The following is a 25,446-nucleotide window of genomic DNA, read 5'->3' as shown; positions in this document are numbered from 1 at the left end:
GTATTAGGAAAAAGTAATCCTAACTAAAGAGCGAACCCACCTTCAAGTTCTCTTCCTGAAATAAGAAAATAAGGCGGCCACACCTGATCAGAAAAGTAGTAATTATTAAACTCAACAACTTAGAGTCCAGTGGGTATCTCTTTATCTCTGCACATCTCCTGCAGTCTGTATAAACAGGATTTCTTATCCACATGATCCTTACATTGAATCTAACTTCCAGGATGCAAATTATAGACAATTCTCTTATGAGAATACACTCCCTCGTGGCAAGCTGACATTTATCTCTTAACTCTTTTACTGCAGATCATTCAAGAGAGAGAAACTGATGAGGTTTATACAGAATAATGAATGTACAGCTGATCCTTGAACAGCAGGGGTTTGAACTATCTGGATCCAATTATGCACAGATCTTTTATAGTGCAGTACTGTAAATGCATTTCCTCTTATGATTTTTTTTAAGATTTTATTTATTTATGAGAGAGAGAGAGAAGCAGGCTCCCCGCTGAGCAAGGAGCACGATGTGGGACTCGATTGCAGGACCCAGGGATCATGACCCGAGCCAAAGGCAGACACTTAACCGACTGAGCCACCCAGGAGTCCCTCCTCTTACAATTTTCTTAACATTTTCTTTCCTCTAGCTTATTTTATTGTAAGAATACAATGTATAATACATATAACATAAAAATATGTGTTAATTGACTGTTTATATTATTTGTAAGGCTTCCTGGTCACCAGTAGGCTAATAGCAGTTAAATTTTCCCAAAGTCAAAAGTTATACACAAATTTTCAACTGGGGGGGACCTCAGCACCCCTAGCCCCACACTTTGTTTAAGGGTCAACTGTAAACCATTACAATGGATAGATGATGGACAAATGTATGGATAGGTAGATGCATGGATCACTTTGACACCATCACTTTCAGAGAGATACATTAAAAAATCCTAGGGGAGCATGGGTGGCTCAGTCGGTTAACCAAGTGTCCAACTCTTGGTTTTGGCTCAGCTCATGATCTCAGGGTCATGAGATGGAGCCCAGCATCAGGGTCCCTGCTCATTGTGGAGTCTGCTTGAGATTCTATCCCTCTGCCCCTCCCCCGGCCCCCTGTGAAGGTTTGTGCGCGCTCTCTCTCTCTCTCTCAAATAAATAAATAAATCTTTTTAAAAAAATTGTAACCCTGGGCGCCTGGGTGGCTCAGTTGGTTAAGCGACTGCCTTCGGCTCAGGTCATGATCCTGGAGTCCCTGGATCGAGTCCCACATCGGGCTCCCTGCTCGGCAGGGAGTCTGCTTCTCCCTCTGACCCTCTCATGCTCTATCTCATTCTCTGTCTCAAATAAATAAATAAAATCTTTAAAAAAAAAAAAATCGTAACCCTTTCAACCCCTGAAAAGGAGAACTTGGATGAGAAAAAAATAACATCATCATCAAACAATAGGCACTGGATTCCTCTAGCAAAACTGATGCATCGAGGAGTTAGTATTTGTATCTAAAAATGACAAATTAAATGTTAAAAGTTTTTGATTTACCAAAAGAACAAAAAATGGTTCCATATACAAATATGACATAGTTATGACAATCATTTGAAATTTTATTTTGACCATTTCACCTGTAGCTGTTGGAGAAGACTTTCGTGTAGATGCTTTATTTCCAGCCAAGGCTTTTCACTGAAGTTGGGATTTTTAGTGCACTCTAAGAGGTAACTTCCTTGAGATTTTAACTCTTTTAGCAAGGATGTCAAATCTTGTGCTTTCTGGAGGAATTTCTTATAAATTTTTAACTGAGCTTTCTTCTCCTGCAAACCATGTTGCAGAGCAAAGCCCACTTCCTGTTTCTTTTTTAGTTCTGTGAGCATTAATCTCAGATCCTCCTTACTTTGCAAATACTTCTCTCCTTCTAGTAGAAGCTTTTCTTGATGGCTAAGTTGAACAAATATGTTAGAAAGGAAATGACTCTTAGCAAATTGGAATGCTTTTTGCATATTATAGTACAATATACATTATAATAAAAAGCATTAAAATAACACTAACATAAATTATTCCCAAAGACTCTTTTGGCATTAATGACATTCTAAATAGCACTAAGTTTAGCTCAGAAATCAAGATAGAAATTATTTGTAGTTTTACTTAAAAAAAAATATTTTTTTCACATAATTTGACCTGAGAATAAACACTTAATAATTTAGATTCCAAACCATTACAGTTTTTATTATGCTTAAATACAATTATCTTATATTCTTCTTTCTCATATAGGTAAAATAAATAATCATTCAGTATATTGGCCAACTAACTAGTTTATACTTTCTATAACTTAAATTTAGTTTTGATCTGTCTTCCTAGAAAAAATACAAAATTCATATTTCCACTAAATAGTAAATGTATCATTTAAGATGTGATATTAATTAAAAATTTTCACCAGACTTATGTCCACTGAATTCAGGCAACATTTACGTTTACACATTTAAGAATCTCTTAGAATATATATTTAAAAGCATAATTATTCTACAGTAATACCATAAAGACACTGAAATTGTCTGGGGGTAGGGGGTTTTGGTAAGAAGCAGAGTGGTGAAGGTGGAATGATAGACAATGCTAATTTGTTACCAAGAACTCCATGGGTTGATGAACCAGCTAAAGTGAACACTACCACAGTTATGACAGGGTATTTTCTATCTGATCCAGAGAACTATTCATCTTCATTTCTGCCTCTGACATTGTGGATGCCCCTGACATTACTGACTTTCTCTCCAAGAGATATTATATCCAAATCCAGGAGGCAGACAAAACATACTTGTTATGGCTTCACGGTGCGATGAAAAGCCATGAATAAGTGATGGCATTGCCCTTTACCTTAGATATGTGTTGGCTAAATGGACTGTGTTGTCCCACTGGTTCTTGATATCAGTAAGGGTCTTTGGAGCCAACGGAGCCTTGCTGCCCTCAGCCTGACTCATGATGGTCTGTATTTTAGCGTCCCCTTCAGGCTTTAGTAAAATGATTTCCTGAATTAAATAAAAAAGATCTTAGAATCTCATTTGCATTACTTAGGGAAAGTACGTATGATATCTTTTGATTTATATACACTATATTTAGATTCTAACTGCTGAGATTTCAAAATTACCTTTTCATTTTTATATATGCCCCAAAGACAATGCTATCTCCTTCACATGATACAGAACTGGTTCTCAACAAATATTTTTCAGGTTGATCTCATTGTATTCCTGCTCCCCTCCTGATTTTCAACTGCCTTCAAATAAGACGGATGCCCAAAAGACCCTGGAAAATCCTTCTTCCTAACCACTCCATTATTTATTGATAGAGAGTTAGGGTAACAACCGAACACAACATTTTTATACACTCAAGATGAGACTTAGGGCTTCCCAGAGGAAAATGCATTGCCCTTTGTCAACTCTTGTCCCTCAGCGACAACATAATTCCCATTCCCTGTTCTTCTCTTTCCCTCCTTTGCTCTAAACAATCAAGTTCCTCCCTAATTGGAAACGCCACTCCAGATTCATCTCCCCTGGAAAACCTTTCACATATAATCCCAATTACTTCAGTAAACCTCACCAACACTTACAGCTCACTATGCAGAACCATTTCTTCCTGTAACAATGCTTTGATTAACGTAATTTCAATCCTTCCAGGTTCCTTTTAAGCACATGAGCGTCTGTCCCCTGCATTTTTAACTAACAATGTCTATCCCCTTAGATTAAAAGGGGGCCGGGAGGAGCTTGAGACTTCCTTGCCCTCTGCCACCCCCTCAGCACCTAATAACCTTTATGAACCACACATATTCGCTGTGAAGAAGCGTTCCTCTCCAGCCCTGCCCGTGACTATGCTGATGCCTCTCTGTACTGATATATATTCTTTTTACATCCTAGCAAACTCCCACTGCCACAGCTCCGCAGGCACTGCTCTTACAAAGAGAGGATATACCTTCTCTCTTCTGTCTGCTTGGAAATAATTTTAGATCCATCACAGCCATTCTGTCTTTTAAGCTCAGTTATCTGAATGCCTTCAGCCATTCCACAGTAATCCTATTTTCCATTAAGAAACAAATCTTTGCAGTTTTCCTCTAAATCTTTTAAAAATTAGAGTTCACCCTGACCTTTGAAATTTAGTTTTCATAGTTATACCTTTATTTTTTGGATTCTTTCCTCAAGTGGCATTTTGCCTTCAGATGAATTCAAAACCATAAGGGACTCTTTAATCCCTGCTATCCAGTGAATTATATCATGCGCAAGAACATTAAAGTGCTGGTCTTCTGTAGGAGGTAACTTATCCTCTTCATCAATTTCACATAATTGTCTCAAAAATGTTTGGAATCTATCAGTCAAATGTGTCGATTCCATTATTATTTCTTCTTCTTCAGTAAGCCCATATTCCTTCAAAGACCTGTTCAACTGGGCCAGAGATTCAAACTGTTCCCTGTAAATTGCAAACATCACTGAAAGTTTATAGCAGTCACAACACCACGTAAGAAACCGTGTCAGCAGAAAATATATTCATACAAGATCAGCTCTACCTCTTTCTAGCTACAGCTTCGCAAAATAGCTCAATTTTCTCTCCTGACTTTTCCATTTCTTTCCATTTCTCTTCTTGACTAGTCAACCACTCGCTCAGATTTCTGTGGTCATCCTGGAGTCTAAAAGAACATTACATATGTTAAAATATAAAGTAAGCAAAAAGTGTGTCTATGAAGAGAGGGTTGGCATGACTTTTGTAAGCTAACCAGGTTTTTACTACCCTTTTTTGTTATTCTTTAGGGAAAATATAATTTGTAACATTAAAATCTGAACAGTAATAGCCTGCATTAGAGTGGGATTCTATAAAGCAATGAGCTACACAAATGTATCATCAAGAGCAGGAAACAAACAAAACATTTTTGGATTCTCCCCTGAACTATCACTATATTAGATCATTTGAAGAATTCTCTTAACTTCTATCTTCCTAGAGACAAACTTAGATTTGAAAAGATGTATTTTATTTTGAAATTTGTGTGTATTGTATATCCCAACGTGAGCTGTACTGAGGCACAAAACATATAAAGGTACCATTAGAAAACATGTTACTTAGATATTGCCTTTATTTCCCACCTCAGGAGCCGCTTCAACTGGCCACCAAGCTCCTTTGCTCGTGCCTGGCAAATGGACTCCATTCTTTCTAATTCAATTTCTTGATTTATAATCCAACTATTAAGCTCCTTAACATGTGCTTTGGGCAGATGCTTCTTCACATGATTCAATACAGTTCCCATCTGCTGTATTTTACTGCCTCTTCCTTCAAGAGTCAAGAAATCCTTAAGAAAGACAGAAAGTCAGTGATGTTCTCCTGGCAAAGTCGAAGTGTGGTCTCTACAACCCCCATGACGCTTTCCAAGCCGGTACACAGACACGCCATCTTTTTCACATCTAATATAAAAAAAGGAGCTATGGAGATACGGCTAACGTCCATGGCAAATGATCGGAAGATGATTTGTATTAGTTGTAGAATGTGTGTGTACATCTGACTTACTGGAAATGGCATCAAGCAAACTAATGCAGGGCCACCATGAACGTCAGTAGGAATAAGACTGGGAAAGTTGCATTTTTCTTTCCTCAACTTCTAAATACTTGCTCCCTTCTGGTAATCAACAGGTAAACCTAAACAGACAATTCTCTATTTAACTTTGTCCAAATCAGAATTTTATTTCAATGTTTGTGGGTCAAGGTTTGAGCATCAATTGCTAAGACCCATGCAATGGGTAAAGTTAAAGGCAAAAAATAAAAAAAGTTGGGGCTTAAACTAAAAAAGAGAAGAGAGGCAATTCTATCAATAAACAACAGTAGCATCAAAGCAAGGAATCAAAGAACATTTAGTGCCACTCATAAGCTTGAAAGTATGACTTATCATCAACCCTAAAGTGCTAGATAATCTAACCTAAAGTGACCAAGATTTAAGGATGCCATATGCATTTTAAATGCCCCCATGCACATTACCTTTTATTTCAGGCTTCCCTCCACCATAGTTCAACCAGCTTGTATTAAAGTTCAACTGAGATTTTTTAAAGAAATATTATTCAGAAAAAAATAATAAAAAGTTAAGAGATCTCTCAAGAAAGTAAAGGGATTTCAAAATCCACACTAGGTAAAGACGTATTTCTTATCAAATATAATTTTAGTTTGACTGGATTTACCAGTAAACACTAAGTTAAAAGGATCTTACAATAGGTGTGAAAGTAGAACTTGTTTAAGTGACTCGCACCCTTGCCCAATAAATATGGAGTTTCAAAATATTTGGGGGAAAGTTGGTTATTTAGAAACATTATCTCTGTAGAGAAACTAGTAAGTCAAAGTAATTAATTAACAAATTAATTATTTTGAGAGAGAGAGCTTGAGTGGGGAGAAGGGGAGAGGGAGAGACAGAATCCTAAGCAGGCTCCACACTCATCACGGAGCCCAAGGCGGGGCTTGATCCCACAACCCTGAGATCATGACCCGATCCAAAATCAAGTATCAGAAGGCTTAACTAACTGAACCACCCAGGCACCCCCAAAGTAATGATTTTATCTATTTAAATACAGTTCTCTGTCTCTAGTATTTTTGTTTTCATAAATTTTGATTAAAATTTATATACATATATATACATATCTTACAGAAAGTTTTTGTAGCTTTTGTTCCACACTCTTTTTTGTTTCTGATGATTCAAAACACTCTTTAAGGTTCATTTTAATGTTGCCAAACCAGTCATTAAAGTTCTTGCACTGATCTGCAGGAAAAAACAAAGGAAGCTGTATTCATTCAAGAGAGACTTCAGACACCTTGTTCAAGTAAGAGACTTTGAAATTTGCTTTGCATGACATGGCTACAGGTCATTGTATAAAGTGGTAATAAGTTGAAACCCAACTCTGAGGCTAACAGATTCTAGAGAGTAATTGTGGTATATTTTCTTTTTCTTTCTTTTTTTTTTTTAAGTAGGCTCCACGCCCAGCATGGAACCCAATGCGGGGCTTGAACTCATGACCCTGAGAGCAAGACCTGAGCTGAGATCAAAAGTCGGATGTTTAACCAACTGAGCCCACAGGTGCCCCAAATTGTGGTATATTTTCTATGCCAAACCTCCTTTCCAAGCACACAGGACACCCAAAGACACTTGCAGGGGCAGCCTGCTCACAGACATGTCCCCGGATTCACTCACTATGGTGAGCAGGTCAGATGTGAAAATGCTGGTGACCTTCTTTCATGAAATAAAGATTTGGGACTTGAAAGAAATAGATGTTATTTACAATAAGCATAGATCAGTGGGTGCTTCCCCCCAAAAGAGTTATCTGAATAAATCCTAACTAAATAAATCCCTTTCCTTAACTAGAATCTCTGCAACCATTTGTAAGTAAAGCTTAGATAAGCCTTCATGTTCACAAGACTTATTCAGACTTCAAGATTCCCAGAAACAGTTAAGAGAAACATTGCACTCACCATTCAATAACTTAGAAAAGTGATCTTGCAAAACACTTTTTTTGGTATTAAATAAATCACTGACACTTTCATATTGCTTTTTTAATTCAGAGAGCTCCGGAGTCAGACAACCTATTTGATTCTCAAGTAACATCATACTGTGCTTTTGCTGTAGGATTTGCTGCTGTATCTCCTAAATACATAAACAAACAAACAACAATTAAGTCTCAAAATGAGCTCAACTTACACAAAGCATAATAGATCTCCTTTGTTTTTGTAAAAATCTAAATGATTTTCTGTTGGGTGGACTCGCTTTACCTTAGCCAGTAAATATATAACACAATGCAATTTTAATATCAAATAATTACTCCCCCCAAAGCAATTCAAAGGTGAAACTGCTAACTATATGACAAATTGTCTTTCTGAGTTTTTGCCCCAACTTTCATTTTTTAGTAACTATTTTTATTAACCTCAAGAGGTCAAATTTATCAGAAATAAGGGTGAAAATAAATCTGAACCCCAGAAGAGAAACAGCTGGGACATACCTCTAGTTTAGTAAAGATCTCTAAGCTGTCGGAAGGAGACAGGGCTTTTAAGAGGGACTCGGTCATTCCAATCTGGGTCTTGGCTTGGTCAAGATCTTCCCTTAGCTCAGCCGTGCTGCCACTGAGAGCAGAGAGGTTGGGTTCTCCCATTAAATGCGTTTTTACATTTTCTATCTTGTTTAAAATGGAGGACTCCATGACCTGAAATCATGAAACATATGACTTTATTTAACTATTTAACTATTTTAAGACAACTGCATTGCTAGAGAATGAATTGAGACTGCTTCCTTTCAATGCGAAATTAATTCTTCATTGTTCTGCATCACTGATACAATTCCAACTGTTTAAAAAAGAGTAATATGAAAAACTGAGATTGACATTCGGACTTTTTTTTCCAAAAGACTAATTTTGAATCCTTCCTCCCGAAACAGGTTTTATCTAGCGTATCAATTGCGGTGTCATCTCATGACATTCATTTGAAAATATATTAAAATATATAGAAAAAAATTAAACCTGCATTATATGCACAGCTTTGTGGTAAGCACTTTATGTACAAAATACAGGCTTTAGAATGTTAAGTAACTTGCCCAAGATCACAAAGCTAGTAGGTGGCAGAGCCAGGACCCCACCCAGAAAGTCTGACTCTGGACATCATATTCAGCCACTGTGCACTCTGATCTAAATAAAATTGTAAGAAATCTCTTCACACAATAGAAAACCACACTTGGGGCAATCTCCCTGCTTCTGCATCTACCAATTAATAAACACAGAATCACTTGAGCCATATTCTCCTTCCTATGGCCAAAAGACACTCAAGAGGAAACCCTTGTTACTTTACACCTCTATACAGGAGTCCTGCAAATAAGTGAAATGAGAATAAAATAATACAAAAATAGTATTTATTCTAAACAAATATAATGAACTATGCCAACTATTAAAAATTTAGTTGGATTTAATGTAGGAACTGAATAAAGGTGAACTAAATAATGATCCTAACTTTATTTTAGTTTTAAGATTTAGAATTCTGGTTTATGAACATTATTTTTTTAAAGATTTGTTTGTTTATTTGAGAGAGAGAGAGGGAGAGAGCGCAGGGGGGAGGGGCAGACGGAGAGGGAGAGAGAAACCCAAGCCGACTGTGCACTGAGTGCAAGTCCAATGTGGGGCTCAATCCCATGACCCTGAGATCAGGGCCTTAGCTGAAACCAAGAGTGGGATGCTTATTCGGCTGCACCACCCAGGCACCTCTGAACATTACTTTAGAGTGCTTTAATTGCAACTGTCAAATAAAAATGCTCTTACCTGCAGTTCAAGGGGTATTTCACTGCTTTGAAGGAGACATTGGATTTTAGCCACTCTTTTAGAAAACTCTGAAGATTTTTGTTCATGGGCTTGTAACTCTTCCTATAACAAATAATGTTAATGGAAAATATCTTTTTACTTTATACTTTATTTTCTGGCACCCATGATTACTATTATTATATACAGAAACTGAGAGGGCCTTTGAATTTCCCCCAAATCACCTGTTTTTTTGAAGGAGTCCTAGGAGTTATAAACCCAAGTGACTTCATGAGTCAGGCAAATGTTACAACTGAGTGAAGCCTTCTAACTAGAAGACGACAGAGGGGGTCAGGCTTGTGCTACACAGAATATAGCGCCTGCATTGCATTTCATAGATCGGTGCAAACTGTGCCATCTGCGCATGCGCGCGCGCGCACACACTGTTGGCAGAATCTGGCCCACAGGCTGGCAGTTTACAATCTTTAACTTCAAATTTTTTTTTTTCTTAAAGATTTCATTTATTTGACAGGGAGAGACACGGCGAGAGAGGGAACACAAGCAGGGGGAGTGGGAGAGGGAGAAGCAGGCCTCCCTCGAGCAGGGAGCCCGATGTGGGGCTCGATCCCAGGACCCCAGGACCCCAGGACCGTGACCCGAGCGGAAGGCAGACGCTTAGCGATTGAGCCACGCAGGCACCCCTAACTTCAAATTTTTAAACAACCTGCATATCAAGGCATTTTTAAGGGACTTACTCATTTACACTCGAAAATCATAATTTCTATCACCATATACAAAGGAAACTCATAAATCTCTACACATTTTTGAAAACCTTTTTCAAATGTATAAAAATGGATATGTGAATTTAAAAGTGGATAAAATAACAAACATTAGAGAACAAATGAAGCATTAGACCTGGCATACTACAAAGCCTTCATGCACACAGACATACTTTTCTATTACACCGAACCAGATATAATTGCTAATATTTGACTGTTTTCTGACCAACAAAGATTGAGATTTCATGCGATCCAAGTGAATAAAACATAAATAAGCTATTAGAAAGAACTCTTCCTAGGGTTAAAAGAGATAACTTAAAATCTTTCCAAATGGCAAAACCAGAGATTAAGGTTTTAAAAACTAGCCTTTTTTGAAGCTCTAATAAGATTTTCATACTTGCCCTGGTATTTTTTTCTAATCTTTTGTAAGGACAGACTGCTTAATTCAAATTATGAAGGTTACCCATAATCGTGATGTAGATCAGGGGCTAATAGTCTAAGGGCTGGCAGTCTATTTTTATAAACAAAGTTTTATTGGAACCCAGTTACTTCCAAGCATTTATGTATTGTCTATGAAAGCTTTCAAGCTACAACATCAGCATTAAGCAGTTGTGACAGTGACCAAATGATCTACAAGCTTAAAATATTTACCATTTGACCTCTTAAGAAAATGTCTGCCAACCCCTGGGACCAATATTGACCACCTGGGAACAATTATGCATTTTGATGGGGCTTCTTCTAGGAGTTATTAACATTTTTTATACCATAAATGCCTCTGATAGTCTGGTGAATCCTGTGGACCCTTTGCATAACAGTATTTTAAAAACAAAATGTGAGATAAATTATGTAGGATTATAAAGGAAAACAATTATATTGAGTTACAGTTATCAAAATATTAAAAGTAATTATTGCTATAGTAATATATATGTTTCTATATTAATACCTTAAATAATAAGAACTAGAAGTGACACTACTAAATACCGTAATTTCAAAGTAGTGATAAAAGGTTAACAGTTACATCTGGATAATGATTCAAAAATATCTGTGATTTTCTTGATAACAAAGTCACACAGAACGTTCATCCAACTATGTTTGTTGACTATATTCATAATTGGAACCAATACTACATTTTGGTTAGACATTCATAAAAATAAAGATGCAATTTTTCCCACATGAGGTCACTTTATCCATGAACCACGTGGGTGTCTGTCAACCCCAGATTAGTAATACCTGCTAACACCGTCCTAGATACCACAAAGGAAACAACAGAAAGGTCCCACTCAAGGGATAATGAAAGAAATAAGACATTTCTTTGTGATTTCTCTACTCTGCTTCAAGAAAGCAAGCTCCATACCAAACATCAGCTGTGTACAAAAAGCATACATTTTATCTCGGTTACAAATTACCTTCAGTTTTTCTCTTTCTTCTTCAGCCAGTTGATGTAATTCCATTTTTCGAAGGACCTTTTCAGTCCACTCATCAATGACATTTTTTAAGTTAAAAAGTTTGTCCCATAAAGCTAGAGCTCGACCAAGATTTTCATAGTAGTCTTCTGTCTTCTCATTTATCTACCATAATTAAAAAATAGAAAGAACACATTTAGTGGTAAAAAGTATAAAAACCATTGTTTCAGACAGACTCTATTTTAAAATAAAAGTTTAGTTTACCTTTGCTTTTAAATAATTTGCTTTACTTATCAACAAAAAATGCGCTTTAACATATCACGTAGTTCTTCCTTCCACAAAAAAAACTTTGCTGCCACTTATAGGCAACTCAAAGCAATAGTCTTCCTAATTTCTAAACCATAAATTAAAGGTGCTTTTAAAACACAGAAGAAAATATTACACGGACAAGTTCTTACTCTGTAATTCATAAAAATACAATTATTACTCAACCAAAACTGTAATATATAAATATATAGTTGAACATGAATATCTCGAATGGTTTCTGTATTAATTAATTTTAAATAAGTTGAGTATAAGTTTTATATCTCAAAGATGATAGACCCATTTGTTAGTAGCGTCCAACTCTGGGGGTGAAATTAATTCCTAAGTCATAAATTTTATATTATTTGAACATTTTACAATAAACACTTTTGAATTTTATAATTAGATAAAAATATTAAAGATACAACAGAAAAGATCGATTGGCTACAAAATAAAATTTTTAGTGAATTAAATTGTCACTCACATCAAGCCATCTATCCACAATAATATTAGCTTCTTTTTCAAAAGGAGGCTCTTCAAAAATTCTCATTTTATTTAGATGAAATTGTAGATTTCTGCAGATCTGGTTAATCTTGTCTACAACTTCCAAATGTTCACTAAATTCTTCTTTGACAATTTCAATCTGTAAAAAACATAGGTAACATGTTTTTGATATATTTACATAGAAAAACTGGTAAGAACCAAAATTCTATTATTGGCTATTCATAACAGAGTATTTCCTTTGTACATTATACTTTTGTAAAGCAAGCTGTTATTTTCACACTTTCTCAATAAAAAGTTTTTAGAATCCTAACCATCTCATTTAACAATAATGCTACACCCAAATTTCTTCCCATTCTGCATGATGAAATAATCATAATCATCTAAAACCATGTTTCTTGTCCATGTGAAATAACAGTCTACCCAAAAAAAGCACCTTCATTCAATAGTATAAAAAATGGCAGATCCTAGATTCCTCTAACAGGAATCATCTTTGGAGTGTTGAAGAACCTATATGCTCATCTGAATAAAACAGACAGAACTCTAATACATCTTAAAATTTTTTTTTTTAAAGATTTTTATTTATTTATTTGACAGAGAGAGAGAGAGCGAGAGCAGGAACACAAGCAGGGGGAGTGGGAGAGGGAGAGGGAGAAGAAGGCTTCCTGCCGAGCAAGGAGCCCGATGTGGGACTTGATCCCAGGACCCTGGGATCATGACCTGAGCCGAAGGCAGACGCTTAACGACTGAGCCACCCAGGCGCCCTCTAATACATCTTTAATATGGCTTCAATTTTAATCTTCCATGATTCTAACTCCACATTACTTCTAACATGGAAGGTGAAACACTACTTTATCAAAAGGCCAATGATCTTAAACTACAAAATAAAATTTGAGAGCTGACTAAATGTAACCTTCATGTTTCACTCAGCTTACCAGTCTTACCTGAGCATTTTAAACAATTGTATAAAATTTGAAAATAGATTTCTCATAAGCAAATATCTAAAAAAATATATACACCCGAGGAAATTTCTGGAAATACAGAGTAGATATAATTTTCCCCATTCTTCCCATTAAGTACAACTAAAAACCCTGGATATCATATACTTCTTGAACAACTGGGGGCATCATCTCTTGAGCACCAACTTGGTGGTAAGTTCCCTGCATTTTCTTTTTTCCCTCAGATATCCCAGAGCGTGTGCTGAAGAAGCACAGGGAAAAAAAAAAAAAGTCCTAAGGGAAGCTTGCTCTCTTCAGCCAGAGAACCAAAAATGGGACAATCTAGCATGACAGAAAACTTTTAGAAAATAATCACTCCCTAGGGCCAAATAACATAGAAAAAGATATGAAGAGAGAGTTCACCAAAGATGACATACAGATGGCAAACAACCACAAGGAAAGATTATCAATACCATTAGCAAATTAGGAAAATGCAAATTAAACCATAATGTGATACCACTACATACCTATGAGAATGGCTTAAAAAAAATGGAGACAATATCTAATGCTGGCAATGATGCAGAGAAACTGGATCACTCCACATTACTGATGGGAATAGCTAGGCAGTTTCTTTAAAAACTAAATACACAATTAACATACAAGCCAGCAACTGTACTCCTGGGCAGTTAACCCTGAGAAATAAAAACTTCTATTCACATAAAGACCCCTACACGGAGGTTTATAGCAGCTTTACTCATAATAGCCAAAAATTATAAACAACCTAGACGTCCTTCAGTGGTGAATAATTAAACAAACTGTGGTTACAACCATACCATGGGATACTACACAGCAAGAAAAAGGAACAAACTATCAACACACGCAAGAACCTGAATGAATCTCCAGAGAATTATGCTGAGTGAAAACAGCCAATCCCCAAAGGTTACATACTGTATGTACACACAGGAGGGAAACCGGAGGGTTCTAAAATGACAATACGAGGGGTCCTTGTGGTGATGGAAATGTTCTTTATCTTGACTGTATCAACGTCAGTAGCCTGAGTGCAATACTGTACTATGTACTTTTTTTTTTTAAAGATTTTATTTATTTATTTGAGAGAGAGAGAATGAGAGACAGAGAGCATGAGAGGGAGGAGGGTCAGAGGGAGAAGCAGACTCCCTGCCGAGCAGGGAGCTCGATGCGGGACTCGATCCTGGGACTCCAGGATCATGACCTGAGCCGAAGGCAGTCGCTTAACCAACTGAGCCACCCAGGCGCCCCATGTACTATGTACTTTTATAAGATTTAACACTGGGGAAACTTACAGTAAAGGGTACACAGGATCTCTCTATAGAATTTCTTAACAACTGCATGTGAATCTACAATTATCTCAAAATAAAAGTTTAACTGAAACAATAATTGAATAAAAATTTTAAAATGAGAAAAAATTACTGGGGAGGTTTCTGTCTCCTGACTAATGACTGACTGATACATCTGAAAAGATGAAATGCAAACATCGATGTTTTCTCTCCTGGCACAGGACTCTTCGCACTGGGCATAATAAATTTTGTTCAATCAAATGGAAAAAAAAAATTAAAAGAACTTTGTTGTTACACTGACAGAAACCACCACTGAGAGAAGAAAAAAGAAAGAGCAAGAGAAGGTACTATCACCATTGACAGGAACTGTGGGTTTTGTTCCACAATAAATGGAAAGGGTAGAATAAAGGAAAAATAGACTCACTCTGCCTTTTCCCAAACTTGAATAGTCCCCTGACATTCTAGCCTTTAGTCTTACTTTTGCACTTCTGTCTTTCATTAAAGGGAGTGGAAATCTGGTCCCATATTCTAGATAAACATCCGGGTTTCTACGGTTTGGAAGACAAAAGTTCTCAGTGGTATATCATGTTTCAGCCACTGGTGTAAAGTCTCACGCTACAAATACATACTACAGAAATGGATTGTTTCTGAAGACAGTATCTAATTCATCACAAAATTAACTGAAAGTTATGTTAACCATCAGTATTAAAATGTGCTTTTTTTCAGACAGTTAAAAAAGCATCTGAGAAAAGAAATATTAGTGTACTAGAACTTGTATAGCTTCCATACAAAATAATATATTATTTCAGCAAATATATAAAATGCTCATATGCTAGATACCATATTAGATATAAGATTCTCAACATAATAAGAAACGCCTGGGCCCTTATACATTTTTCTCTTTTAAAAAAAGATTTTATTTATTTGTCAGAGAGAGAGAGTGAGCACAAGCAGGGGGAGCGGCAGGCAGAGGGAGAAGCAGGCTCCCCGCTAAGCAAGGAGCCTGATGCGGGACTCGATCCCAGGACCCAGGGATCATGACCTGAGCTGAAGGCAGATGCTTAACTGACTGAGCGACCCTGGCATCCCCCTCTTACACATTTCTTAAAGGCAATTAGTTATTTTGTTAATTTTTAAAATATCTTGGTGAGCAAACCTTTACATTTGAGAAACGGGAACAAAGCAAAGTTAACCAATTTTTACTTCTGCCAAATACATTTCAAATGTTTACAGAGAATGCAATGTTATGATGATTGAAACATGACTTTGTAGTCACATAGACCTGGGATTAAGTCACAATTAGGCCATTTATTAGCCATATAATCCTGGGGAAGTTACTTAAGCTCTATAGTCACTTTTTACCTTTTTTACAAATTCCAGGACATAAATAAATTGGACATTACTGGTAAGCAAGATCAGCATGCCTGAAAAATTCAATACATGGATATGGTTCTTTCTTTCTTTTTTTTTTTTCCTCTGTGTTGCTTCCTTATTGTTCAACAGTAAGATCCTTGGGACTAGCGGGGCGCCTGGGTGGCTCAGATGGTTAAGCGTCTGCCTTCGGCTCAGGTCGTGATCCCAGGGTCCTGGGATCGAGTCCCACATCAGGCTCCCTGCTCCTTGGGAGCCTGCTACTCTCTCTCTCTCTCTCTCTCTGTCTCTCATGAATAAATAAATAAAATCTTCAAAAAAAAAAAAAGATCCTTGGGACTAGCATTATGAACCTGTCTTCACATCAGGTGAAGAACCCAGGTCATTGTATTAATATCTGAGCTACTCTGTGATAAGATTCCAAGATTTGGATTTAGAACTGGAGGAGATAAAGGTCTTGTAAGTATTTAGGCTGGCCCACATGCTTGAACTATTTTTTTTTCCCAGAGAACTTGCTGGGGTATTGGGCACTTGTGCAGATTATAAAAGAGCAATACCTATGGTCTTATTTTTTGAGTCTGTATCTCCTTTGACAGTCCCACAGCAAATCAGGAAAACTGACAGGGCAGGGGTGCGGAATTTCTTTGTTCTTTATTCATGACACCATTCTAATAACATTAAAATTCCTACAGTTACTTCTAAAATTGTGTAAAGAAAAAAAGAAAACAAACACCTCTAAACCTTGGTTTTCCCACCAGTATAACAGGGCTAATACTACTTACCTTGTAGGGTTATAGGCTTATGTGGGAATGAAATGATACAATAATGTGTGAAGAATGTGGCACATAATGGCCAAGCCATCCATGGTAGAAGCTATATCATTATCATCATCATCACCATTTTTAGTAGTAGTAGCAGTGTTATTAAAACCTCAAGGCCACATGATCATCTTATTTGCAAATAAAAGCAATTTTTCTGGCTTCAGGATTTTCCAGCTTCTGGGACAAATCATTTATTGGAGTGGAGGGGCAGAGTTTGGCCCATGAAAAAAGAAGGAGATTAGTAAATTTTTAAAGTGTTGCCATTAATGTCTTTGGTATTAAGAATTTTCCATACTTAATATATCCTTAGGCTAGATTCCTAGAAATGAAATATTTGGTCAAATGGTAGACAGATCTTCAAGGATCTTGAATAATATTGTCGAAGTATTTTCCAAAAGGGTAGCATCAATCTACTCTTTAACCAGCAACATAAGAGTACACATCTCGCTGACTATCAAAAGGCAAACAAAGGTATTTTTGAGTAGTTCTAGTTTCCTTTGATTACTCACGAGGGTGAACTATGTCTCTCCCACCCACTCATGCTCTCCCCCCCCCAAATAAATAAATAAAATCTTAAAAAAATAATAAATCTCATAGGAAACCAGTTAGACAGTCACATATTGTACAACTGGTGTCCAAACAGGGTTCTTTGTAATTGGTCAGTTCCAAGAGACTGAGTCTGAGAAAGTAGGTCTCAGACAGAGGCTACACCTCATCTATAGCTCTGGCCATGTGTCCGCACCCTGAATGTCACTTCAGCTTCAGGAGTAAGAGTTCTAGATAAAGACTAAGTTATAAGAATCTGGTTGATTCTCTCTCTCTCTCAGCAACTGGTAAGTTCAATGAAATTGCTTTCTAACAATCAGGTGTATCAAGTAGATTATATTTCACACATGCTTTTGACCCTTTAACAGCACCCTAGCATAGGACTCATAAAACCAGTAGCAAAAGCAACTTTCTGGTGTATAGTAATATAGTGTAGTAGTAGTATTCCTCAACTATTCCATTCTTCTGCCACTTTGGTTGATAACCACCTAAAATCGTAGAAAATAATGACACCTAGTGTCCAGAAGTGTTACTCTTCTTAGAATATGTTGTGATTGGTAAGGCTATGAATACAGATGGAGCATCATGGATGTAAACTCACACATCTTTACCGAAAACGAATAAATAAAAATGTAATTATTCCTTTGCCTGCGAATAATGGAGGGGTTTTCCTACTACCTTCATTCTCTCGAGCCTAAAATGAAGTCTCAGGTTCCTTTTCGGTAGAAGGTCAGTGCAAAGACTCAAAACTATAGAGAGGTAGTAGCAGGGGTGAACCCAGACTCCAACAAAACCACACCACCGGTATCAAAAACCAAACACAAGCAACCCAGCATCAACTTGGGGACTGAATTATTCCAAGCCCTAGTAATAAATTCAGTAAGGTCTTAGATATCTGATACAACAGGGTCACTGTTCTTTTAAGCCAAGTTTCAAAAATGACTCTATTTATAATATCCTCTTTATTATCAAGGCCATTGTGTAGAGTTTCCTTTGGAATCTGGACTCACCTCTGCTATCCTTTTCTTCAGATTCTCTTTTCCCATGTAGGAAGCCTGAAGGGAGATGACATTCTCTTCTTTTTGAATCAAAGCAGTCAAGACACTTTTAAAATTCTGATATTGTCTTAAGAGCTCCAAAACTCTTTCACATTGGTCAAGGCTATGGAAAAAAAAAAAAAGTAAAACAGGTAAGTCTCTAAAAATAACAAAACCATTCTCTCTCTTTGTAAGTATCCTATAATAATGACTAACATTTTAGAGAAGGATTTTTCCTCTTGACATAGTTTAGCATATTGTTTTACCAATGTAACCTAAGAATGACGGCACATACAGTTATCTGGCAAATGGATGGTATAAATACTCACTGGATTATGATTTTCACCAGATCAATTAAAAAAAAAAACACCAGATGTAAGCTCTAGAAAGAAACACAGGATTCATAATCTTAAGAAATCAGCATCTCAATTTCATCATTAACCAAAAACCATCTTGGAAAACAGTACCTCCCTAGCACTATTCTTAGAGATTGTTTCGATACTAATTCAGCAAGTCACAGTCGGTTTATGTCTATTTAACTCATTCTAGATTTAGCCCTCTTTAAAAAGTAAAGTAAGGGGCGCTTGGGTGGGCTCAGTCGTTGAGCATCTGCCTTTGGCTCAGGTCATGATCCCAGGTCCTGGGATCGAGCCCGACGTCGCATCAGGCTCCCTGCTCTGCAGGAAGCCTGCTTCTCCCTCTCCCACTCCCCCTGCTTGTGTTCTCTCTCTCGCTGTGTCTCTCTCTGTCAAATAAATAAATAAAATCTTAAAAAAAGAAAAAAAGTAAAGTAATACAGATAATTTGGCAGTAAGGATACCTACTTATGGCTGGGCACTAATCAGTCATATGAACTTAGATAAGTTACTTTAGCCTCTTTAGACCTCAGTTTCTTTCCTCTATAAAATCTAAGGTAGACTAGATCGAATACCACAGACAGGCTTGATCTTGACTACTGTACACTCAGCTTCCAGTAAAACACAGGAGGTGCACCCAGACAGAGTTCTGTGTAAAAGGACCACTGAGGTGAGCAGAGTTAAGGGAAACTTCCAGGGAGCTGAAGAACTAACCAGAGCAAAAACAGATATACCACTCAGCCTCAGGGGAAAGGGAGAAAGTCCCCTTTCCACCAGACAGGAGGGTGCCAGTAGGAGATGCCAGAACCACCTGCTGGAAAGGAAAGGGGTTAAGACCATCCTGACCTCTCTCTCTGCTTGTCCTCAAATCTCCTACTAGTACCTCCCACTTCTTATTCCAACTGGGCCCATTGGCCTGGCTGGTACAGTCTGTTAGGGATCAGCCTTCCTGACCACTTCTCTGTCGAGGCAGAGAGTAAGGGAAAGAAGGCATGGATGGAGAATATTCAGCAGAACTGCCAACTAGGACTGGTAGGTAATGGCTATCACATAATTAAGAAAACTTCTGAGCCTGCCCAGGCTCTGCAGAAAAGATGGTGGTAACTGACAAGCAATGTTTGCCATTCAAATAGGGTGATGTGGTAGAATAATGCCCCCAACCCCAAAGATGTCCACATCCTATCCCTGGATTCTGTGAATATGTTCCCTTACATGGCAAAAAGTACTCTGCTGGTATGATTAAGTTAAGGGTCTTAAAATAGGGACATTACCATGAATTATCTGTGTGGGTGCAGTATCATCACAAGGGTCCTTATAAGAGGGAGACAGGAGGGTCAGAGTGACAACAGAAGCAGAGATGAGAGGATAGAAAGCCAGATTAAGATTTGAAGATGCCACACGGCTGGCTTTAAAGATGGAGGAAGGGGACACACACCAAGGAAAGTGGTAGGAGGCCTCTAGAAGACAAGGAAATGGATTCTGTCCTAGAGCCTCTGAGAAAGGAAGGCAGCTTCGTTTCAGAATTTCCAACCTCCAGACTGTAAGATAAATTTGTATTGTTTTTCAGCCACCAAACTTCCGGTAATTAGTTACAGAACAGCAACAGAAACTAACACAGGTGGGGTAATAATAATCATAAACACACTGTGTATTTGTTATCCCTCTTAAATAACCTCTTAAATTCATTGGGCTATAATCTAGGATTCCAGATCTTGCCCAGACATTGGCCCCTTGAGCTTCCAGTATGAAACTCTCACGTTTGCCCCTCTTTAGATCCATGTAAATGTGTTTTCAACATATCTCAAAAAGTTAACTGTGCTACAAACAACTTCTCAGATTTGGGAGGGATTTTTCTCCTTACCATTCAGTGACTGAAGCTTTTGTACTCTCCCACAAAAGTACTGTATTTTGGAACTGTTGATTCAGTGATTTTTCTCTGCCATCTTTGAATTGTGGAAGAGAATTAACCATCTCTTGCAAGCATTTCTTCTCTTCTTCATATTCATCTAGATCCTTATCCAGTCTCATTAGTGATTTTTTCCTTGATAATGAAAGAGAAAAGTTTGATAGCCAGTTATTAGCCAATATGATTCAACACAAGTATAGGTAATTTGGGGGAGCACGCTAACTTTAATTTGCCCTCAAATTATTATATCAAAATTACACAGTCCTATTACAGAGTTCATGAGGCTCTTTGCATCTCCAGAATACTAATTTGGTATATTAGACATAATAAATATATAAAACCACAAGCAGTAGAATTTTTCTGTGGTGAACACACTTGTAAAGGGAGTAGATATGTATGTGAGAGAAAAGAGAAAGAGTGTGTGTGTGTGAACGGGAAAGAGAGCATAGGATAGAGAGAAAAAGAGATGGATGATCATGCCCTGCAAGCTCCTAAGGAAGAGTGGAGGAGGCCAAGGAGAAAGGAACAAGCAAGTAAATCTTGAATTTCTACATTCTATACAAAAACCTCTTCCCCATCAAAAAAAAAAAAAGAGTCATGGGGCGCCTGGGTGGCTCAGTCGTTAAGCGTCTGCCTTCGGCTCAGGACATGATCCCAGGGTCCTGGGATCGAGCCCCGCATCGGGCTCCCTGCTCAGCGGGAAGCCTGCTTCTCCCTCTCACACCCCCCTGCTTGTGTTCCCTCTCTTGCTGTCTCTCTCTGTCAAATAAATAAAATTAAAAACAAAACAAACATTTGACCTAAGAGCTTTAACCTGCAAACTAATCCTGGAAGGATTAACTCCATTCACCTAGGTCTAAATTGCTTTTATCACATACTCACTGCCTCTACCCTCCCTCTTCCACTTCTCTCTGGAATCCACTCCCATAAGGCTTTCACTCCCTACCGCTCCTCCAAAACCGCTCATCAAGATCTCCAGTAACCTCCATGTTGCTAAACCCATGTTCCTTTCTCAATCTTTGCTCCCTTCACTGGTCAGCGGCAGGGTCAGAGTGACAACAGAAGCAGAGATGAGAGGAGAGAAAGCCAGATTAAGATTTGAAAGGCCTCCTCACTTGACCCCAGGACTCTTGATTTTCCTCCTCCTATACTGGCCACTCCTTCTCGGTACCTTTGCCTGGTTCCTCCTCATCTCCCTAATCTCTAACATGGAGTGCCTGGAGCATGCAGCTCAGCCTTCTTCTGTGGCCTATCTGAACTCACTCCACTGGCAATGTCATCCATCTCATGACTTTAAATAGCATCCTAGACGCTGATGACTCTCGAATGCATACCTCTAGCTCAGTCCTCTCTCCTGACTCCATCTACTGCTAAGAGTTTTGTTGATATCCTTACTTGAATGTCAAATAAGTATTTTGAACTGTCATTTCTAAAACCGAGCACACTTGATCTTTCATTCAATACCTGACAAACTTCACTCTTTCTCATCTCAGTTGACGGTAACTCCGTTCTTCTAGTTGCTCAGGTCAAAGCCTAGAATCATTCTTGACTCCAATCTTTCTTTTATAACCTAGGTACAGTGTGTCAACAAATCTTGTGGACTCTGTCTTCAAAATATATTCAGAATTTTAGTCCTTTCTGCCACCTCACCACTGGTCCATACCACCACCATGCCTTACCACAGATGAAGCTAGACTTTCTGTATCTTCCCTTGACTCCTACACTCTGTTCTCAACACATCAGCTAGAGAGAGCCTGTTACATTGAAAACCAAATCATTTCCATCTGCCCAGAACCCTCCAATGACTTCCCACTGTACTCAAAGAAAAAGCCAAAGTTATCACATGGCCCACAGGTCCCTACCTGAGCCCCATCCCACCTGTTCCCTTTCTGATTCCCCTTTCATACCTCTTCCCCTCGCCGCTGCCCTTCTCACCTCCTTGCCTCTCCTCAGACATGTGGCCCATTCCCACCTCTGGCCTTTGTACCTTCCGCTCCCTCAGCCCGGAAAGCTCTTCCTCCTGGTAGTCACCGGGCTAGTTCTCTCATCCCCTCTGACTCAAAGATTTACTTTCTCAGTAAAACTGTCCTTGATGACCCTTTTGGAATTACAACCCCCTCCTCCTTCCTTGCTTAATTTTTCTTCATAGCTTCTATCACCATCAAACATTGAATATCTTACTCCTCTCACTAGAAAAAAAGCTCTATCATGGCCAAGAGTTTTTGTCTATTTTGTTAACTGCTATATCCCCAGTACCTAAAATAGTACCTAGCACGCAACACGTATTTGTTGTATTAACAACTAAATTAAAAATTAAAGCAATTTATTGTTTATCAATGTATAGATTTTCATGTGTAAATTAACATTAATTTATTCATTACTTATTATTTATAAATATATAATAAAAATTTATTAACAATAAATAATGAAATTAGTAATTAGTTCGACACCTCACTAAGAAGTGGGCACTGTGGGAATGAAAGTCTCATTGAGATGAGAGCACAGGGCAATTTCAGAGGGAAGAGCTTGGTCAGCTCAAGAGCCTCAAGAGAGCATTGAGCCTGAGGGACTCGGTGGGCAGAGGAGACGGAACGTGGGAATGATATAGACAGGGGAGGGGAGGCCCCAAAAGTAACTTGCTAACATTGTCACTTGCAGGACCTGGAGGCTGGCTCTGAACACCAGCATTAAAATAACAGCACTCATACAGAAGGCTGCCCGCCTCAGTTTACTGCAATTCTGCTCATTCTCCAAAATCAGGACTAACCTTAGCTGACCTCTCAAATTCAATCCTATGCCTTCCCACTCAGTCCCCCTCCCAATCCTGCTGGGAGGAGAGAAGAAAACCAAATACTTCAGGAAGAAGTAGGGACAGGGCATGGCATGCATATCTTCTACCACTTCTTTCTTTATTATCCAACGTGTGGAGTATTTTAGGTCTTCCCCCATCACGATAACCCCGTAGTAAGTAACAAAGTCACTAAAAGGGACTTTGAAGGAACTCAAGTACTTTACACACATCTTATTTCACTCTTCCTGTGTCCATGAAACACACACTTCAATGAGAAAAAAATTATAGAGCATTTTGTGAAGGCACACTAACCATAGAAACGAAGCTTGTTTGAAAAGTCTACAGAAAAGAATGCTGAATGCTGAGCAGAGCAGGATGGAACAGAAGTTGAAAGGCATAGGAAGTATTCTCTCACCTAATAGATACTGAAAACACGGAAAAGCATTATCCTGCATCGGGACATGGGCGGAAATGAGACTCACCGTAGTTTCACAGCTGGAACAGTGGGATCCTTAAGACTGATTTTACTGATTTGATTGTACACATCTTGAATGTTTTTCAGGAGTTCATTATTTTTGAAAATACAAGTCTCTAGTAATTTGTTTTCTTCCATGAACTCTTCCTGCACACCACAGCCACGTGTCCCAAGTAACTTTCTGGACAAAGCAACAAGGAGTTTGTTGCAGGTGTCGTCACCCTGGCCATCATCTTTGAAGCTTATGCCGAGCATCTTCAAACGTTTATCCAGATGTCTGGCCTGGTCCTTCATCAGGCTAATTTCTCTTTCTTTATTTTCTAGCATCACAGTGTTTTCTCGTACTACCTGTGTATCTGAGGCTGAAAGGTCTGTAACAAGCTCAAAAGAGAGTTCAGCTGTTCTCAGAGAAGCCAGAAACTCCTCCAGAGCTTTGAGGGCATCTTTACTCCTCTGGACCTTGTGGTTCACTTCTTCAAGTTGTGTTCTGTGTTTTAGCATAATATTCTGCATTGCATGTAGATCAAGTGGGTGTAATTCCTTTAATGCAAAGTCACCCGACCGTTCCAGGTTGTTACATATTTCAATCTGTTTGGCTATGGAATCTTGGATATTCTAAAATAAAGGAAGAAATGCTGAAAAAAAAAAAAACTGAGGCAGAAGAAAAGAAAGGCTGCACATCAGAAATGAACCTACACTTACGATGACTAGGTGGCATCTAGAAAATTGCTTCTCAGGTTTGCCAAGGCTGACCGTTTCAACAGAAGGAAACATGTTAATTACAAATCATTAGATGGCCCAGCTGTTTCATTATCTGATAACCTTCCTGATGTTTCAATCCCCCAAGGAAAACAAGTATATAAATCTACTGCTTCAGTGAAAATAGAGATTAAACTGTTGTGACATCTGTTTATAATCTGAAAAATAAAACTTAAATTTTTTTTTTATTTAAAATGAGACCTGGGGGTGGGGGCATGGGGTAACTGGGTAATGGGCATTAAGGAGGGCACGTGATGTAATGAGCACTGGGTGTTATATGCAACTGATGAATTACTAAATTCTATCTGAGACTAATAATATAGTATACGTTAACTACATTAAATTTAAATTAAATTTTTTTTTTTAAATGAGACTTGGAATAAGTAAACTGTAGAATCTGCATGTGAGTCTAGGACAATATTTAGGATTTTAGCCATTGGAGAAGATATTCATAAGCAAACCTTCGTTTTGAATTCAAAGAAAATACCTCATTATTTACCCCACAGTACCTCCTTTCAAATTTGCAAGGAACTGAGAGTTGAGAAATAAATAAGTCTAAATTATTGAAGACTTTTCTGCCATTGCTTATAGTCGAACTATATACTATTGATATATAATTAAAAATCTCTGAAGAACTGAATTATTCTATGAGTACCCTGGGAGAAGTTATATTTACCCTCAGGTTTTGATAAATGCCATCAGCATCAATGACATGAAATTCGTGAATGGCTACTTCATGGAGGAGCAGGTCCGAGCCACAGAGTAGAAGTGATTCCTTCTCCACAGGGAACACAATCTTCAGCGCCATCTCCAAAGATTCCATTCTGGGTGAAAAATAAACCAGATATAATGGAAAAAGACAACATAAAGATATTCTACAAAACATATTAA

General features: G+C 38.0%; 1 protein-coding gene across 9 annotated transcripts in view; it reads right to left on the bottom strand.

The window, feature by feature from the left end:
- Positions 1-25,446, bottom strand: part of SYNE2 (spectrin repeat containing nuclear envelope protein 2) — a 326,900-nt gene that overhangs the window by 171,468 nt on the left and 129,986 nt on the right. For 7 of the 9 annotated variants that reach the window (XM_045901009.3, XM_045901011.3, XM_064571157.1 and 4 more), the window contains exons 29-43: positions 25,232-25,379; positions 23,804-24,411; positions 20,486-20,665; positions 18,242-18,392; positions 12,223-12,381; positions 11,439-11,600; positions 9,278-9,379; positions 7,976-8,176; positions 7,452-7,623; positions 6,632-6,744; positions 5,094-5,296; positions 4,523-4,642; positions 4,134-4,425; positions 2,845-2,996; positions 1,605-1,914 (exon numbers count right to left, since the gene is read on the bottom strand). In XM_045901009.3, coding sequence (XP_045756965.2) covers positions 1,605-1,914; positions 2,845-2,996; positions 4,134-4,425; positions 4,523-4,642; positions 5,094-5,296; positions 6,632-6,744; positions 7,452-7,623; positions 7,976-8,176; positions 9,278-9,379; positions 11,439-11,600; positions 12,223-12,381; positions 18,242-18,392; positions 20,486-20,665; positions 23,804-24,411; positions 25,232-25,379 — 3,073 coding nt within the window. Of the gene's footprint in view, positions 1-1,604; positions 1,915-2,844; positions 2,997-4,133; positions 4,426-4,522; positions 4,643-5,093; positions 5,297-6,631; positions 6,745-7,451; positions 7,624-7,975; positions 8,177-9,277; positions 9,380-11,438; positions 11,601-12,222; positions 12,382-18,241; positions 18,393-20,485; positions 20,666-23,803; positions 24,412-25,231; positions 25,380-25,446 lie in introns of those variants that run through there. The other 2 variants (XM_045901012.3, XM_045901016.3) reach the window with 2 other exon arrangements.

Source organism: Mirounga angustirostris, unplaced genomic scaffold (genome assembly GCF_029215605.1).
Source record: "Mirounga angustirostris isolate CCGP_5_RB_7025 unplaced genomic scaffold, mMirAng1.0.hap1 SCAF_9, whole genome shotgun sequence".
Lineage (NCBI taxonomy): Eukaryota > Metazoa > Chordata > Mammalia > Carnivora > Phocidae > Mirounga > Mirounga angustirostris.
This window is presented reverse-complemented; position numbering and strand designations above follow the sequence as displayed.